At 37.8% G+C, this 19420-nt stretch overlaps 1 protein-coding gene across 3 annotated transcripts in view; it reads right to left on the reverse strand.

Moving 5' to 3' along the window:
- The window catches only part of LOC136876090 (ras-associated and pleckstrin homology domains-containing protein 1), a 248651-nt gene that overhangs the window by 19245 nt on the left and 209986 nt on the right, over positions 1–19420 (reverse strand). For all 3 annotated transcript variants that reach the window (XM_067149745.2, XM_067149746.2, XM_067149748.2), the window contains exons 2-6: positions 12567–12666; positions 8281–8421; positions 5807–5920; positions 3216–3364; positions 1852–2089 (exon numbers count right to left, since the gene is read on the reverse strand). In XM_067149745.2, the coding sequence (XP_067005846.2) occupies positions 1852–2089; positions 3216–3364; positions 5807–5920; positions 8281–8421; positions 12567–12666 (742 nt within the window). The remainder of the gene's footprint in view (positions 1–1851; positions 2090–3215; positions 3365–5806; positions 5921–8280; positions 8422–12566; positions 12667–19420) is intronic.

The following is a 19420-nucleotide window of genomic DNA, read 5'->3' on the forward strand; positions in this document are numbered from 1 at the left end:
GCTTTACGGGAGTGAAAGCTGGGTTGACTCAGGATATGAATACATAAGTTAGAAGTTACAGACATGAAAGTAGCGAGAATGATTGCTGGTACAAATAGGTGGGAACAGTAGCAGGAGGGTACTAGGAATGAGGAGATAAAGGATAGGTTAGGAATTAACTTGATGGATGAAGCTGTATGCATAAACCGGCTTCAGTGGTGGGGTCATGTGAGCCAAATGGAGTAGGATAGGTTACCTAAGAGAATAATGGACTGTTATGGAGGGTAAGAGGAGTAGAGGAGACCAAAAGACTCAGTTTCTAACAATTTTAAGATAAGAGGTATAGAACTAAACGAAGCCACAGAACTAGTTGCAAATAGAGTATTGTGGCAGCATTTAGCAAATTCACAGAGACTTGCAGACTGAACGCTGAAAGGCATAACAGTCTATAATGAAGATTTATGTATGTATGCATTATTTCAACACTTTTTGAGATAAACAAATTATTTTTGTTGTATCCGAAACTATAATTATTAGACTCAGCACTGAAATCCTTTATTTCTTTGATTTTTGACAATGAAATATGAAAAGGGGCCAATTATTTGTAACATTTGAGACATTTTATACATTTATTTCAAATCATGTTTGAAATTTTTTTTTTTTTTTTTTCATATTTACATCTAACAACGTTACATTAGTATTACTATGCTTACATGAGAGGAAAAGAGATGTGAACTTCTAGGGTTTCCATCTCGCTATCACTGAGAGAATCAAGACACTGTGACACCACTGTAAGAAAGAGCAAGAAAAAAAAAAAAAAATTGTGCGCAACACATCCTTGCCACTCTTGAAAACAAGTGTACGTTTTCTATCCAGCAAGGGTCAGTACTCTCATCTAGCAGCAGTATGTGTAACTGTAATGCTGTCACTCATGTTTACCAGAAGAGAGACGGACATATTTCCAGTATGTTATGATTTATTAGTTAAGAAAAACAAGCCTGAGCGTGTTCAGTGTGTTAGATATACAGTAACAAAGTTTGAGGAACAAAAGTAATCATTTTACTGACATCAGGATTGTGGGGAGATGATGTACGCAAATAAACATCAGACAAGGCGTCGACTTGCGATGTGATATAGTCGAGAAGTCGTCAACTAAAATGTTATTTCCGTATTTATAGCCATACCTGTAGTGGAGGGACAGTGTGCCTCCACCAAGAAGGGAAGTTGCTAGGGATGTAAGTTGTATATAAGGGTATGTTTTGAATAGTGTAAAATATTGCTATCTTGTGTGAAAAGGGAAAAAAGTACACAGGAAATTTTAAAGTCAAAGTGGCAAAAATAATCATAGTATTTACAAGTTAAATATAAATTATAAAGAGATATGGATGGTGAAAGTACAGCTAAAATATCAATGAAAAATAATAAAAATTGTTGGCCAAGGAACTCCTTTAACCAACAAAACCAACCAACCAACCATTACTGATTTTGCATTTGGGGCAGTCGCCAGGTGGCAGATTCCCTCTCTGTTGTTTTCCTAGCCTTTTCTTAAATGATTGCAAAGAAACTGGAAATTTATTGAACATCTCCCTTGGTAAGTTATTCCAACCCCTAAATCCTGTTCCTATAAACAAATATTTGCCCTAATTTGTCCTCTTGAATTTCAACTTTATCTTCATATTGTGATCTTTCCTACTTTAAATAACATACCAAACACACCAATGAACTCCGATAAAATATTCAATAATTTAGAAAATATAAGAGCAATTTACTGGAAATTTTGCGGGTATGTTTATGAAATTATTAGCAAACAGCTTTCCAATTTCAATCACGGATAACTTTAAATCAACCTGTATTAAATGAATATCAACATACCCATATACAAATCTGGAAGATGCTCTACCACAGCCCATTTGGGATCCATCTGAACATGATTTTTGTCAGCGAGAAGTCTGGTTACATATGCACAAGTCATTTTCTCATCGACCAATAGGCTCTTGGTGCTCCCATCAGCAGAGAAAGCTTTAATGAACAGCTTCTTCACACTGGCTTCTTTCATCTTCTCAAGAGCAATACGGATCTTCTCAGCCTTGATACGACTGGCTTGGTCCATCTGCAACAACAATTAATAATTTTGAATAAATCGAGTGAGGAAAGAAATTTTGGTAGCATTAATATTTTGGAGAAAAGTACACAGTTTATATGTCACCAATTATAAGTCCAAATCAAAATGAGTATGCCTTTAAATTAGTTGCTTACATAAAAATTCTTGTAAAGTAACAATACAAATAAAAATTTGATTTGGTTTATCTAATTCAAAGAATAGGTTAGACATGGGGCAAAATGAAGAAGCGAGATTGGGACTATGTCCTCTGCAGACCTGGCTGAGGACTAGAAACTGTTTGAGGGTGAGCTCTTAAGTACACACTTGATTGCACAAACATGACTGCATTATTCAATAACAACTGATGGATTATACTCCACATTACTTCTAAATTGACATTTTGGTCATTTTGGCTGTGTCTGGTGGTTATGCGCTGAGACATACAGTAGACATCCAACCCATCCCAAGCTGCCATTCATATCGACTTATATCGGTGGAGTGTGATCTCGAAACCTAGTTGCCAACTCTAATATTTACATTCACCAAGTGGTTAACCAATCTCGCTCAGCGTGTATGGTATTCTATATGGTTCGTGATCTTTTGCATTTTTCTTCAATAATTAGTGTTTTTCATATTAGTCTTTATCTCTCTAGTATAGTACAGTATAGGAGTAGTTTACAGTTTAGAATAGCATAAGTTATTACAATACAGGTTTAACAGTTCAGTGTACAAAAATAGATGTAGTTTTATTTACATCCATGCATTGGTTAGTGTACTTTGTTCATGCGTGTTTAGCACATCTCAGTGTAGTTTGGGAAAGACAAGTGGCAAGAAAGTGACTCTGCAATTAGTGGAGCGTTCCCTTTGTAGGCCATAACCTCCTTCCTGCGCCAGCCATTAGCGGTGAGTGACGTGTTATGTCCCCATTCCCTTTTGTTCTTAATAATGTAGTCTCTTTTTAGTATCAGATGTTCTTAATAAGCGTAGTGTTCGTGAATTTGTTTTCAATCCCGATTCATTAGCTTTTCCGAGTATAGTATTACATTTTACAAGGGCTGTTTACCGCGGTCGTATTGCAAAACATTAATTTAGAAGTAAAGCCATGAGGAGTATACATAACAAAGTTTCCTATTACCTGTCCAGGACATGGATCCAAAGCGAGCCCTGCCTTGGAATGATCAGTGCGCCCACCACTGCCTCCACTGGACGCAGAGCTCTCACTCGACAGCATCGACACATTGTCCGAGAATGCGGAGTCATTATCAGGACTGTCTGTACGTGCTACTGCAACAGAGAGCAAATTACTAAATGAAATATCATGAATTAATTATTAACATGATTACACTAACACATACTGTAACATACCCAACAGAAAAAGCCACGGAAGTATATAAAGAACTTTGTTGGTGGAGCAGAAAGGAAAGAGAATAAAGGAATCTGGAAGGACAGGCAATATAATAAAGTCGAACCTCTCTTCTGCGGACACCGTCGGTTCCGTGCAAAAATGTCCGTTATGAGAGGTGTCCACTAAAACAAGGTTGTAAAAATTAATAACAATAACAATAACAATAACAATTTATAACTAAATACTTGCCTCTGAGATATATCGAGTGATTTTACAGCCTTTACATTAATTACAGCTTCAGGAAGTAATCATTCAGCTGGGTGTAACAAATTTAGCACATTTTTCTTTTGCTGCGAATTCTCAAAAAGGGAATAACGAGCCAGCATGACAAACACATTCTTTATTCAATTAACCTCAACGTTCAAGTTATTTACGATTTCTCGTGCTTTTTTTTTTTTTTTTTTTTTTTTTTTTTGTAACATTAGTCCACTCACTCACAGTTTCTTTGCTCGGAAACCTTCGAATCACTCATATACTGCAATGTTCACTTCTACGAAAACTGATTACCTCTTCTTTTCAGTCCTACCTGATCTCAACCTTATCAGCAACGATATGAGTTATGAATAGAATGCTGAAAAATTCCTTGGTAACTCTTGAGTAGCATTCCCGGGCAACTAAAAATCTCAGAATGTACACTAATTAGAACAAAAGACCACCCTAATGAAAGGTTTGGAAAGAGCCGTGTACAGAACAATTAACTTCACGGCTACTTCAGCATTACTATGTACCTTTCTTTCTGTTTTCTGTGGACACGAAATAGCATAAGCATTCAAAAGAAATTCCTGTGCATTTTCAGAATGATTTTAAGATAAAGCCCTATGCAAAGAAAGTGTCCTGGAATGTGTAAAGTGTCCGCTTAAGAGAAGTGGGGGAGATTAATGGCGATGTCCGTTGTCCTTAATTCGAGGTGTCCACTTAAATGAGGCTTATTTAACATGTGTCTTACGTAAAATAAATCGGTTCTGTGGAAAAATGTCCATATGGGGAGGTGTCCGCTGAATAAAGGTGTCCATTACGGCAGAATCGACTGTACAATGTTACTAAGATGATAGTCTAAAAATGGAATTTGTGAAGGCACTAAGATTAGATTCTAAGCTCTGATAGAAGGGAAACAATGTATGAGTAAAGGCAAGTCAAGTTAAGCATTTGTTACGCAAACCGCTTTAGATAGTGATGGTAAAGGTAAATGGAAAGAAAGAAACAAATGAAAAATTAAGTCTTGTATAGAAAGGTAGAAAAATTAACAGGATAACCACAATGGCAGGTTAGTTTGATGACAGTTTAAATGTAGGCTTGAGGTCCCCTGATGCACACAACTTAATGGTTTATAATTATTTTTTATGGGGTAGTCTTGACAGATCATTCTAATCCTCAACACACTGCAGAAAATGAAAGTTAATACTGAGCATGAAATAAGAATAATTGCTACAGCTGAGTTCACACGAATGAGCAAGAGTATGTTCTTGCAAAATGCTGCTTGTTTTGGAAGAGGCGACATTTTCAGTATTGACTTCATATAACTTTATTGTTTAATTTTTATTATTAAGCCGTGTTTATATATAATTCAATATATTTCAATGTTCTGTCACTTTTCTTTTTGCCCTTATATGGCAGCTTGTTTTGGTAGCTGAATGATTGCTCTATTCATGGTTGAACTTACTACTGATATATTAATATGCAAGGAAGTAAAACATAGGTTGTTTCTCTTGTCCAAAGGCAAACAGAACATCAATTTCTACAAAGTTGCCTCTAATTATCACGTTACACTACTCGTAAGTAATTTTTAGTTGTCATTCATTTTTGCTTTTTTCTTCAATGTATTTCTTTTTGATTCTTCTTAGTTTGATATCATTAAATTTCTTATTTTCATATCATTTCTAATAATGTTTTGTTTTCATATAAATGTCTGTTGTATTGTTTTCTTGTTGTTATATCATTTATGCTTTAATTTAAAATTTCTGCTATACCACTGTAAGAAAAAATTGTCCAAGGGATGTGTCCCAACTGGAATGTATTTGTTAATAATAAAAAAAAGACAATCATATATATATTACACAACCCCCAAAAATGAAAAATTTGGAACTCAGAGGTTGCTTATTAAAATACGTTTGCAATTAATTACTTTGAGGATTTTTAAGAACTATTAATTTGGAAGAATCTATACTCTGTTAATAGCACTAAAAGAAATCTCAAATAATTAGTTCATATATAATCTGTTGAGTGTAAGTATCAACAGATTTAATCCTCTTTTTTTTTTTAATACATCATTTCATGTCACCTATCTCAATTTACTAGTAGAGTAGAAAATCTAGGGAACTCACCCCCCTCATTCTTGTCTGTCTCTCCGTCCAGCCTGAGTCGGTTGCCGTCTGAACTGGACCGTGAGTGTGTCCGTCTGTGCTGATGCATTGTCTGTCCCTGGCCTGACTCAGTGCCTGAAATACCATCACATTCCAATAACAGCAGCAATGATTTAACATTATAAGAGATTAGTATCACATTTACTTTACAGATCAGTCATCTTGTTGGCTCTGCTATAGAATTATCGCCACACAATTTTCATTAGTTCCATGAATGATCGTGTGAAAGAACACTGTACCATTTCATTTTCCATTCTTATTCATGAAAAAATTGTACTATAATATAAACAATATTCAGTCATTGTTCCTATACCATTACGTGTTCCTTTTTATGTTCCTCTCTCTCTCTCTCTCTCTCTCTCTCTCTCTCTCTCTCTATATATATATATATATGTGTCAATAATGATCTGACACACGTATTGCTTTCCATTACATGTATGGAACCGATAGGATCCTTCTCCTTGTATGTTTGTCCTACATTCCAAGTCATTTAAAATTTATCTTAAGTCTTTTCCCTTTTCCTGTATTTATTCAGCTTTCATCTTATCCTACACTTCCTACATGAAATTTTAAGATCTCAAAGTTTGTCATTTTCATGTTCCGTATCGATTTATACATAAATGAGGTAATCCACCTATTCCCCCTAATCAATACAATATAAAATTAGTACTTCAATTTATTTTAATTATGCTACTACTTTCGGCCTATTGATATTAGGTCGTCATCTACCATAAGGTCTTAAAACTCCTAAAAAAACTAATTGGCCACACGTTAATAAAAATGGGTACAATAACACTTGAAATTAGCTCGATCTAATATTAGTTCTTTAAGAGTTTTAAGACCTTATGGCTGACAATGGCCTAATATCAATAGGCCAAAACTAGTACCATAATGAAAATAAATTTAAGTACTAATTTTATATTGTATTGCTTAGGTGGATTACCTCATTTATCTACAATAACTTGAGATCTGTCAACATGACCCCTCAATAAGTATTGAAAGTCAGAAGCAGAAGAGAGCACATCTACATATTTGAAGAGTGAATTATGTGAAGATGTGTCCTTCTCTTTTTGTTCTTTCTTTCTACTTCTCTCGCTCTCTTCTCACACTGATCTGCCACTGTGTTTATCATATTATGAGTTCCTTTTCATGTTCCTGTCTCTCGATATATGACATGAATGTCCAACATGAGTTGATCAACAATCCTCTTAAATGTTCACTACTAGCAGCACATGATCCAAACTTGGTCTGACAATGTTTCCACTTAATTTATCAGGTTTTTCCTTTACTCTTTCCTAGTCAAGCTTGTTCTCTTACAACCCTTTACTTTTCACATCAACAAAGACTATAAAAAATCTTTAACCTCCTCCCTCTCCAACTTATATAATTTAAAACACTGCCTGAAACATCCTTTCTTGGAGTATTTCTGCTTTTTCTCAGCTGAACAGGTTGAGGTGCCTTTAAAATATGTCCTATCAATCTTTCTTCTGGTCAAATTTTGGCAAATTGTTCTCCTCTCACCAACTTTATTCAGAATCTTGCTCATTTGTGATACGATCTACCTGCCTCAACTTCACCTCATCTGCAACACCACATTTCAAAACCTACTATTCTCATTCTTTATGGGCTAGTAATTGTCCATAACACTTCACTACAATGCCATGCTCCACTGAAAAGTCTTCCTAATTTATTTTCTTGAGAAAAGCCTTATACAAATCACAAATGTCACAGTCACTGAAACAGTGTTACTATAAGGGAATTAAGGATCAAACCTTTTCTACGGATATCCCAAATTTCCAAGAGAGCAGGGTCCTGCCTAATGGAGCCTTTCATTTCCTTTTCCTTTCAAGATCCTCCATTTTTCTAATTCCACTCTCTGCAGTGTCAGTCATTTTTCCCATTTCTGTTACAAGGCTGAAAGAAAGAAACTTAATACACCCCTGAACCATCCTTACCAAATCCCTCAAAAGAGCCTATTTCCAGTCATTCGACCGGGTCAGGAATGTAATGAATGAAGCTCCCCATCTAGTGGCGAGAATAGGAATTGTGCCAGCTGCTGAAGCTTGTCGCACTCCTCTCGGGTAATAATTAATGACTGACAGATGAAATTAAATGATATTGGAGAGTGTTGCTGGAATGAAAGATGACAGGGCAAACTGGAATACCCAGAGAAAACCAGTTCTGTCTCCACTTTGTCCAGTACAAATCTCATATGGAGTGACTGCGATTATAATCACAAAGAAAGATGTAATAAATATTAGTGATGACTTTTGAGAAAAAATAATGGGCAAGTAACTGAAGAAACAAAGAAAAACTTTAAGCAAACTAATCTGAAATCAAATTTAAAAGATTCCCTACCCTTTTCCTCGAGTACAAATCACTGTCTACAAATGTCGTTTACACATTCAGTATACAGATTCTAACAAACTACTTACCAGTTGACCCTTGAATAGAAGTGCGTTTGATGTCACTGGAGGATCGGAGATTGCATGTAGCATTCTCTACGTCATTCTTGCAACGAGTTTCAAGTGCACACAGCTCACCCAGAATAGCGTCCAGATCAACATCTTGAGAGTCTATAAAAAAGGAATCATCCAATAAATAAACAGATATATAAATAAAAATAAATGATATAGTATAGTAAGTGAAATTCAAGTAAGATATAGCAAACGTAAAGCAGTGAGTTTGCAGTTGCAGTCAATGGTGTTTTGTGGTAAAAATCGGTTTCCCAGACAAAATTATTCTTACATCATACGAATATCATGCTGACTTTGTGGTACGGAGTGAAAGCTGGGAGGGCTCATGTTATCTTATTTATAAGACTGAAGTAATAGATATGAAAATAGCAAAAAATCACTACTAGTACAAAGGGATAGAAGTAATGGCAGCATGATATTAATGAGGTAAAGGTTGGATTAAGAAAGAAGCTGTATGTCCAGCTTCAATTAATTGCTTCAGCACTGCATATTTTGGCATGTTCTGTACTTTTGCTTACCTGTTGACTATTTCACACCATCATGTTACATACAGTATTCTCTTGAAAGTAACACATCAGTGTTGGAGATTTCCTCTTGTTACTCCATGTATTCCAATGCTGCTTCAAACCCTTCATTGTGTGTTAGTATGCCACCACCTTCTTCAACTAAGTTTACTTCCTCTTTTTTTTCTTTTTCCATTGGTAGTAACAATGCCACAACTATCTTTTCATCATTCACTTCAAACTGGTCATAAAGGGCAAACCACTCACTGAGGTCTTCATCAGTTGCATCTGCACATCCTGGGATTTGTTTCAGCAAAGGCCTTATTTTCCATGCTAATTTCTTCACTTCACGATTTTTCTCTGAATTGTCCTCACTGAACAAAATATTCCATGATTTGAAAACTGTGCTGGATAAAAGGGAATGTCCGATAAGTAAAGGTCGATTATACAGGACTGTTTTGTCTAACATGTCTAGTATTTCTGCACTTGTTCGCAAGATCCCTCCTGTGGCTGGTATTCATAAATAATATAATTAATTTACTTTAAATCTTCACAATATATTTGACTTTACTACAAAATGAAACAAATGCCAGAATAATAAGGTCTTCAATACATTCCATGTAGATTTTTTAAATATGTTTTTCTATGAAAATGACTATGATGATTGTAGTTTTGAGGTGCCAAATATCGCAGTCATCGGCCTTACTTGAAAAGCTAGGCCCAATACACTATCTGTTAATTTTTGGTAATCAGGCAGGTCTACCTCCAGGGAATCTGGATAAACTGTTCCTAAATGGTACATATCATGTAACGATTTTAATATTTTCTGGTATGGTATTAAAAATTGTAACCCATATACTGTACCTAGTTGTTTCTTCTTCTTTGTCCTAAGTCTAAGGATTGTAACATGATATCCAGCAAGACTTTCAACCCTGCATTGTAGCAACGTATATCCGAGTTGCGCTGCAAAGGAATGTGAGGACTTATTCTCAGGATGTAAAAGCTAAGTAGGGTCACAATCCATGAATGTGCGAATACCTTTTTGAATGGTTCACTGTATCGCACTTTTGCCAGAAACCTAATGGCTCCTTTCTGTACAACATAAATAGAATCTGCTACTTCCTGGCCTTTATTCTAGTTACTTGGAGTTGGTTTTTACTATTTGCTTTACGTCGACCGATACAGATAGGTCTTATGACGACGATGGGACAGTAATGGCCTAGGAATAGGAAGGAAGCTGCCGTGGCCTTAATTAAGGTACAGCCCCAACATTTGCCTGGTGTGAAAATAGGAAACCACGGAAAACCATCTTCAGGGCTGCCGACAGTGAGATTCGAACCCACTACCTCCCGGATGCGAGCTCACAGCTGTGCGCCCCTAACCGCACGGTACTTGGAGCTGGCACCAGATGTGGATTAATAATAATAATAATAATAATAATAATAATAATAATAATGGTGGTGGTAGTGTTGATTTTACGTCCCACTAACTACTCATTTTTGCGGTTTTCGGAGACGCCGGAGTACCGGAATTTTGTCTCGCAGGAGTAAATATACCGACACGAGACTGACATACATGAGGACCTTCAAGTACCACCGGACTGAGCGAGGATCGAATCTGCCAAATTGGGCTCAGAAGGCCAACGCACTACCATTCGAGCTACTCAGCCCGGCGAATATCCATTTATGTTACTACCACCAAGATCTGCACCGACGGCAGCTCCAAGCAGGCTCGCGCCTCGACACTTCTGCGGTCACCGCCGCAACCCTCCTACTCGTTAGGGCCTCACGGGGCGGGCCGCCAAAGCGAAACCGCGCACCCCTCATTGCCGAGCTGACGGCATAATATAAGCAAGACGCTTCAGCGCCATCCATTTTCAGGTCTAGTTGCTTCGGCAGGTGAGTTGTTACACACTCCTTAGCGGATTCCGACTTCCATGGCCACCGTCCTGCTGTCTTAAGCAACCGGCGCCTTTCATGGTTTCCCATGAGCGTCTATTCGGGCACCTTAACTCTGCGTTTGGTTCATCCCACAACGCCAGTTCTGCTTGCCGAAAGTGGCTTACTTGGCACTCCGATCCAAGAAATAAATGGCGCGGCTTCAAAAATGTTTTAAGCAAGCCGGAGATCTCACCCACTTAAAGCCTGAGAATAGGGTGAGGTCGTTTCGGCCCCTTGACCGGATGAGACTCGTTCGAGCACCAGCTATCCTAAGTTTCAAGTTTTATTCTTGCTTAGTTGTTTACTTTTTGTATGTTTTACATGTGAATTTTTGTGGATATAGATCTCTAGTGCTTAAATAGTAAGGTATATTTGCAGTATTTATTATTTAGCAAGGTGACTCGGAAGTCTTAAGGAGGAATGTCTTTGGAAGTACTAAAGATGTAAGATGGTACCATATCCAAACCTGGTGAAGCTACTGATTCTGCTATAGCAAAACTGAAATTTTTTTCATCATAATTATATATATTCACATTTCCGTGCGATGTATGTTAATTGCTAGCATGTAGCGATTAATATTTTTTCAAAAAGTCAATTACAAATAAAAATTACGTTTTTTAAAATTAACGATTACACGTAAAAATTACTAAGAATGTAATCGTTACAAGCAATTCGATTACTTTCACTCAATTACTTCCAACTCTGCTTGGAAGTCACAAAATGAAATATCTCTCTTGAGTGAAGGAAAGCAAGCTACCTTTTCTGTAGAGAGAGGTTTGGAGCTATCTACTGTAGGTGGGCGACTGGGTGGGGAGTGCTCCTTGCACGATAAGCAAACCTGGCTCTGGCTCTACCTCAACAAGAATACCGACCGCTTGCCGATGTCAGCACAAGGGGAGATTCATTTTGCTGATGCACCAAGAATTAAATACTACTATCTGTTACAAGAATATAACCAGTTGTAAGGCTAATAGAGGGGAGATATCAAAAATCAATAGTAGCACGAGATTTTAACTAAATACGGCATTTGAACAGTGAATCAATTAATCAGAAAATACGCTCGAAAATCTTATTTAGTCTATCTATACACGGACAAGATAACCAATAGTTGTTTATTCTTGCTTTTCGCGCCCATCTGCCTGTTTTCCAGTAGTAGTTTCATTGTAAGAATATGAAACAACATGGCTATAGAAACGATTTTTCGCATGAATCATGTACGATTTCGCGAAAAAGAAAACTTTTTTCGCATTAATTCGCGAAACAGGACTAACCTCAAAGCTTAATTTCGGTTTAACCATTTTCTAAAATTACTCCTAAAAAGCTTCATTCGTTTAATTTGAGAATTATTTGCGAGAAAGATATATTTAAATAGCAAAAATACAAAAGCCGACGCCTTAACCGTCTGAGCCACTCAGTCCGGCTTAGATTAATTATTATCTGTTTCACTATGACGTGCAAGAGTTGAGAAAGCTACTGACAAACGTCTGAACGGAATCGTAATACCACGAACACAACAGAACACCAAAGATTAACGGGAAGGTAGTAGAAGTAGAAAGTTGCTATAGATTACGGACAAAGCATCGAATTTCATTCCTACGTTATTGTTCAGCTATTCTGGGCGTAACTAAAAAACTTAGAAAAAAGTTTAGGGCCTACGGGGGATTTCTTTTTAAATACGAGACGGGAGAATCGAAAAAATAGGGAGAGCCCGTGAAACACGGGAGATATGGAAACTCGACCGAAAACCGTAAAAGTACTTATCAACAACATAAACAGCGCAAGCATAAATAAAAATACTCACCCTCCAAATTTGCCATGGAAAAACGGTAACTGTCGATCCTTGGAGTGTTAAGATGCGAGGTCAAGGGTCGCAGTGCGTTCGAGGTAACATTGTCCAGCCCCTGCAACAAAAAACAATAATAATACACTAACATGTTAATCAACAAATTACTCATTAAGAATGTTTTCATTGATATTTCTGGGGATATGCTAAAGGCAATGGGTTGAGATATACAGTAGTACCATATCTGAAGTACTTATTTGATTACTGTTTGCATGAAGGAACTATAACGAATGAAGAGTTGCTATAGTCGCTCCTGTGTACATAGGACAGGGTGATAAATATAAAGCGGATGACAGGGCAATCAGCTTGACATGTTTTGCATGTAAGCTTTGAGAGAGCACCCTTTCTAATTACATTAGATATGTTTACGAATTTCCGAACTGGTTTGACAGAAGACAATAATTCGGGTTTAGGAAAACTTATTCCACTGATTCTCAACTTGTAGGATTCCAGCAACATATAGCAGATACTGTAGATTCAAAAAGTCAAATGAACTGCATTGCTACTGATAGGGTAGATTATGGGAGACTACTGACAAAAATGAGAGCAACTAGGCTAGAAAAGAGTGATTAAATGGGTGGCTATATTTCTGGAAAATATAACTCAGAGACTTAGAGTCTGAGATCCTGTAATCATTATGACAGGAGTTCCTCAAGGCACTATTATTGGAACTTGTTTTTTTCTTATATTTATAAATGATATGAGTAAAGAACTGAAATCAGAAATAAGGCTTTTTGCGGATGATGGTATACTGTATAGAATAACCAGAAATAAGGCTTTTTGTGGATGATGGTATACTGTATAGAATAATAAATTAGAGGATTGTAAGCGGCTGCAAAAAGACTTCGACGATGCTGTGAGTTCCACCCAAAGAAAAGTCCTGTCAAATTCTCTGCTGAAGGGGTGAAATTAAATGACGTATGGCTTTTAGTGACGGCAATGTCCAAGGATATGTTCGGCTCGCCAAGTGCAGGTCTTTTGATCTAACTCCCGTAAGCGACCTGTGCGTCATGAGGAGGATGAAATGATGAAGACGACACATACACCCAGCCCCCGTACCGGCGAAATTAATCAATGATACTTAAAATCCCCGACCTAGCCGGAAATCGAACCCGAGAAACATGTGACCACAGGCCATCACGCTAACCATTTAGCCATGGAGCCGTAAAGTACCTCTTGGGGATCACTGTAGATACCTGGGTGTTAACATAGGAAAGGTCTTCATTGGGCTAATCACGTTAACGTGATTGTAAATAAAGGTTACAGATCTCTTCATATGGTTATGAGGGTGTTTAGGCATTGTAGTAAGGATGTAAAGGAGAGGGCATATAATTCTCTGGTACGACCACAATTAAAGTATATGGGACCCTCACCAGGATTACTTGATTCGAGAACTGGAAAAATACAAAGGTGATTTCCGACAAAAGAAAAGTGTTATGAAAATGTTGCAAACGTTAGTCTTGGAAGACTTGGGTAAAAGTAGACGAGCTGCTTGAGTAAGCGGTATGCTCCGAGCTCTCAGTGGGGAAATGATGTGGAATAACGTTGAGTGATGTTTTGAAAAGCAGTGAAGATCGAAATATGAAGATAAAGTTGGAATTCAAGAGGGCAAACTGGACAAATACTCACTTATAGGAAGAGGAGCTTCGGATTGGAATAATTTACTAACTTCTTTGAAATTGTTACCACTGAAATTATTTAAGAAAAGTATGCACAAACGATAGGAAATCTACCACCTCGGCGACTGCCCTAAATGCAAGTCAATGATCATTGATTAAGTGAGTGAATACTGAAAACTGAATAATAATAATAATAATAATAATAATAATAATAATAATAATAATAATAATAATAAACGAGCATGATTTTAGGCCAATTTACCTGCCGCTAACGAGTTCAACAATTTCATATCAGCAGATATCCTCGCCATGTGCAGTCTGAAAAATTCACATCTCCCTTGTCAGCAAAAATGTACGGACACAAAATATTGGCAATTGCATTTTCTATAATTTCTCTTGTGTACAGATATTACTGATATTTGCGGAAATAATTGGGCATCCGTGAAAAATGTAATAATCATAATTATCTACGTTATTATTCCTTGTACGGCAAAAACGCTAGAAATTTTTAAAAAAATATAAATTATATTTTGCACAGCTTTGGTTCTGTACAGATTTCAATACAGCTAATATTTACGGAGACAATTGACATTTCCTGTCTTGATCCCCTTATTATTGTTACGCCACTGTTTACGAGCATTCCGATCCCAAGAATGAACTCTTATCCAGGATTGGGCAAGCCAAAAATGTGTTCAACAGTATGAGCAAGGGGTAATCACATAAATGGGATTGTAAATAAAGGGTACCGATCTCTGCACATGATGAGGGTATTTACGGGTTGTAGTAAGTATGAAAGGGAGAGGGCATATAAGTATATGGTAAGACCCCAACTAGAGTATGGTTCCAGTGTATGAGACCCTCACCAGGATTACTTGATTAAAGAAATGGAAAAAATCCAAAGAAAAGCAGCTCGACTTGTTCTGGGTGATTTCCGACAAAAGAGTAGTGTTCCAAAAATATTGCAAAGTTTCGGCTGGAAGACTTGGGAGAAAGGAGATGAGCTGCTCGACTAAGTGGTACGTTCCGAGCTGTGGAGAGGAGGTGTAATGACATTAGTAGACGAATAACTGAGTGGTGGCTTTCAAGGTAGGAAAGATCACAATATGAAGATAAAGCTGGAATTCAAGAGGACAAATTGGGACAAATATTAATTTATAGGAAGGAGAGTTAGGAATTGGAATAACTTACCAAGGGAGATATTCAAGAAATTTCCAATTTCTTTGCAGTCATTTAAGGAAAGGCTAAGAAAACAACAGTCTGTAGGGTTTTGAAGGCTGAATGGTCAGCCCTTTGCAGGAGAGACGGATTGAAGCTTGTACCCGTACAGAAGAATGCTTCAAATATCCTGGGTAGAAAGGAAGACCAATGAGGACGTCCTCAACTTATTAAATAAGAAAGAAAAAAAAAAACATCTAACAGCCATCAAGGGACGAAAGCTCAACTCATCATCTAGAGGAAGATTGAAGGAAAACTATCTGTGAGAAGACGGAGAAATTCCTCACTTAAAGACCTGCGCCGCTGGTATGGACGAACTTCCACTGAAATCTTTCGAGCCGCTGTTTTACAAGTATCACAATCAATTGGATCGCCAACCTTCGTAGGGATTTTACAAATCAAATGCGAAGGCACTTAAAAAAACTGAACCTCTACACTCTGTTACAGACAATGTACATTTTCTCCGTTACACGGAAAATCGTAGAATAATGGAAAATAAATGTTTTTGAGCTTAGAAGACGAGAGAGCGAATTCATATCCACAGCTCTGAAAAATGAAATGGCGTATGGCTTTTAGTACCGGGAGTGTCCGAGGACATGTTCGGCTCGCCAGGTGCAAGTCTTTTGATTTGACCTGCAAATGATTATGAATACGATACATACTTTCAGCCCCCGTGCCAGCGAATCAGCCAATGATTGTTAAAATTCCCAACCCTGCCGAGAACCGAATCCGGGACCCCTGTGACCAAAGACCAGTGCGCTAACCATTTAGCCATGGAGCCGGACATCCACAGGCTCTATGATTATAACAGTGTTGTACTCAGAATGTTGTCGATTATGGGTTCTTAGCTAGCCTGAATTAGACTAATTCTAGAACCACAAGCTCTATCGCAATGTTAGTACATCAAGTCTACCACAGCTTCTTGTTGCTGCAGAACTTTACACTCGGGAGATAGTAGGTTCGAAACCTCTCTCGGCAACCCTTAAGACTGTTTTCCGTTTCCGTTGTTTCCTCATTCTGACACCGGGAAAATGTTGACGCTGCACCTCAGTTACGGTCGCTTCCCTCCCAATCCTAGCCCTCTCCTATTCCATTGTCGTCGTAAGGCCTGCCCGAGTCTGCGACGTAAAGCCATAGCAAGAAAAAAATGTCACTTGCTATGAACGGCGTGTGCTAGGCATCTGGGCGACGTGATCGGCTATATTTCACCAGGCACGGTAGTTTTCCGAATTAAAACACGGACTCGTTATCACTGGGTATGTCTTCCTACTAAAGTCTCAGTACTATGATACTCCTCTGTTTGGTGAGGTAATTTGCAATCGATCAACTCACAAATGTTCATGAAGGCGAAGCTATTTCGAATTCCGGAACGCGCTTGGTTTTATTAACAGGGTACTGCGACCAGAATAGTCCAAAACTTTCCACTGGAGAGCTGACATAAATAAAACATGACAGAAATGAGGCATGACATGGAATGGCACTTGACTGTTGGCAGGCCTAGTTAGCACCAGTTAATATTTATAGCTAAACAGGCATTTTCTAAAAAAATATCCCTTTAAACCCCGGTGAAAATCACAAATCACACGAACTGTCGAACTGTGAACTCAGTGCCGAGACCTATACAGTGGATCAAAATGCGTTCCCTTCATCTTTGCGAGTCTACAGGAAATGGATAGTATTAAGAGAGATACCTAAATGAGCGCTACCACGGTTACGGAAATACAGTAACCGATGTTTTGAGCTTCACAACAGAGGGCTGTGAATTCACCTTTCTTTCAGAAAATGCCGGACTTACCATTTAAAAATCAGGATTAAATAATTTAAGCTAATATGTAAACAATATTTAGAACAGCTTAGCTTGGCGGTAAAGATCATATGAAGATGAAGTTGGATTTCGATACGTCAAATTGGGGCAAATATTCGTTTGTAAGAAGACGATTAGTGATTGGAGTAATTTACCAATGAAGATAGATGTTCCATAAATTTCAAAATTCTTTGAATCATTTAATAAACAATTGATACGGAATCTCCCACTTGGGCAACAGTCTTAAATGCAGATCAGTGGTGACTGGATATCTACTCTTCTAGCGATCACTCTAACACTCGTTCTTTCTAAAGAAGAAGCGTATTCAGTGATAAAAAGTGCAGAACTTCTATTATCTGAACAGACGCGGCAGATGGGAGTGAATTTGCTCATCCACATGAAATAATATCTGGTGGTTAAATAAAGAGCCTTTTCACCGACTACGACAAAGAGTTGAGCCCCTGCATATGGTTCAGCTTTGAAGCTAAACATACAGCATATATTACAGTATTATTGGAATTTCAATAGCACAAAACAAAGAAGTAAGCACTGAATAACGAACTTTAGTACTCACTTCATGTTCAATAACTGTTGAAAGCATCTTTCTTCGAAATGGAACGCATGTGGTATTGCACTGAGTGTTCAAAGCCACTTATGCTTCTACCTTCCACTACAAGCAAATGATAAATGAAATTCGCAAAGAAAACAACTGTGGTTACCTAGAATATTTTCAAAACCGCGAGTCAGTCCATTTTATTTGCACTTGTTTAAAACCACAGCTCAAAATTTGGCGTAATTCCGAGCTCCATTAAAACCTACTGGGCACTTCACCCTCATCCAACTACACAGTGACAATGTAGAGTGATTCGTCATTAAGAAATGATCTAATCACTAATGGAATCCATAGGGTATACTGTTCTTTTCTGTTTTGTTGTTCGTAGGAAATGACTATTTTCTTTTGTGTATCACTTATCGTCAAAGAATCTAGCCTTATCTTCGTGAAATGTTATGCAGGTGTCTCAATCACACTGATCACCGTCCTCGAAAAGGAAGTATTCCTGATTTGCTGGACTTCCGAGTACAAAGATGTCTCGTACATTACACACAACTGTTTAGGGATCTCTCGCGTTCGTTCTAGCGGCTAAGCTATGTAAAGAATATCCGGTATATATCCCCAGATATTCGACGACACAGAAAATTTGACATTTCCCGCTTATCAATGACGTACATCCAACAAGAGAACTGTACAGCTCTAAGAAAAAAAACACACTGTTAAAGGGAATGAATTTTAAGACGTTAACAGAGTCTATAAATGTGTTTACCGGGCGGTTAGGGCCGCGCAGCTGTCAGCTTGCATCCAGGAGATAGTGGGTTCGAACCCCACTGTCGGCAGTCCTGAAGATGGTTTTCCGTGGTTTCCCATTTTCAAACCAGGCAAATGCTTGGGTTGTACTTTAAGGCCACAGCCGCTTCTCACTCCTAGGCCTTTCCTGCCCCATCGTCGCCATAAGACCTATCTGTTTTGGTGCGACTTAAGGCAAATTGTTAAAAAGGGTTAATTTACCAGGCTGTTTTAATTTCACGTTGTCAATGAACCATTGTTTTAATTCTGATGCAAAGTTGAATGTTATTCTGTCAGTTAATGCAGTGCACGCCAGTCTATATGATCACTCTGCGATGTAGATAATCCGAAAAAAAAATAACAGACTGATAACAGTGACTGAATGCACTATCAGCATCTTGTTCATGATCATCCGTGGACCATTTTTTTTAAACAGCCGATTCAACCTGATTGCATTTGTCATTGCGATTCCGCTTGTATTTTTTTTTTCCTTTCAGAATACTGCCTCGATTATTTTTTTGCAGCTTGCATAAAAGAGGCTCTGAAACTTGTAGCCGGACTACTGGATTGTATTGATTTATTTGTGGTAATTTGTCATAACGCTCTTATAATTGGGAGTGTCTTTACGATGTTTAAATCTTTACGTTTTACACTAGCCATCATAGCAATGAAACACCGTGAACTTCAATCAAAATCGGTAGCAAAACGGAAGAGTGAAATATGTTTGTATTGTTACACCGCCCACCATAACTGGCATTCTTTCCCCAGAGGAGAGAACCTAACGGTACTTCCAACACAGTGCGGTACAGTACAGCACTTGGAAAGGAAAGCC

The sequence above is a fragment of the Anabrus simplex genome, chromosome 6 (assembly GCF_040414725.1).
Source record: "Anabrus simplex isolate iqAnaSimp1 chromosome 6, ASM4041472v1, whole genome shotgun sequence".
Lineage (NCBI taxonomy): Eukaryota > Metazoa > Arthropoda > Insecta > Orthoptera > Tettigoniidae > Anabrus > Anabrus simplex.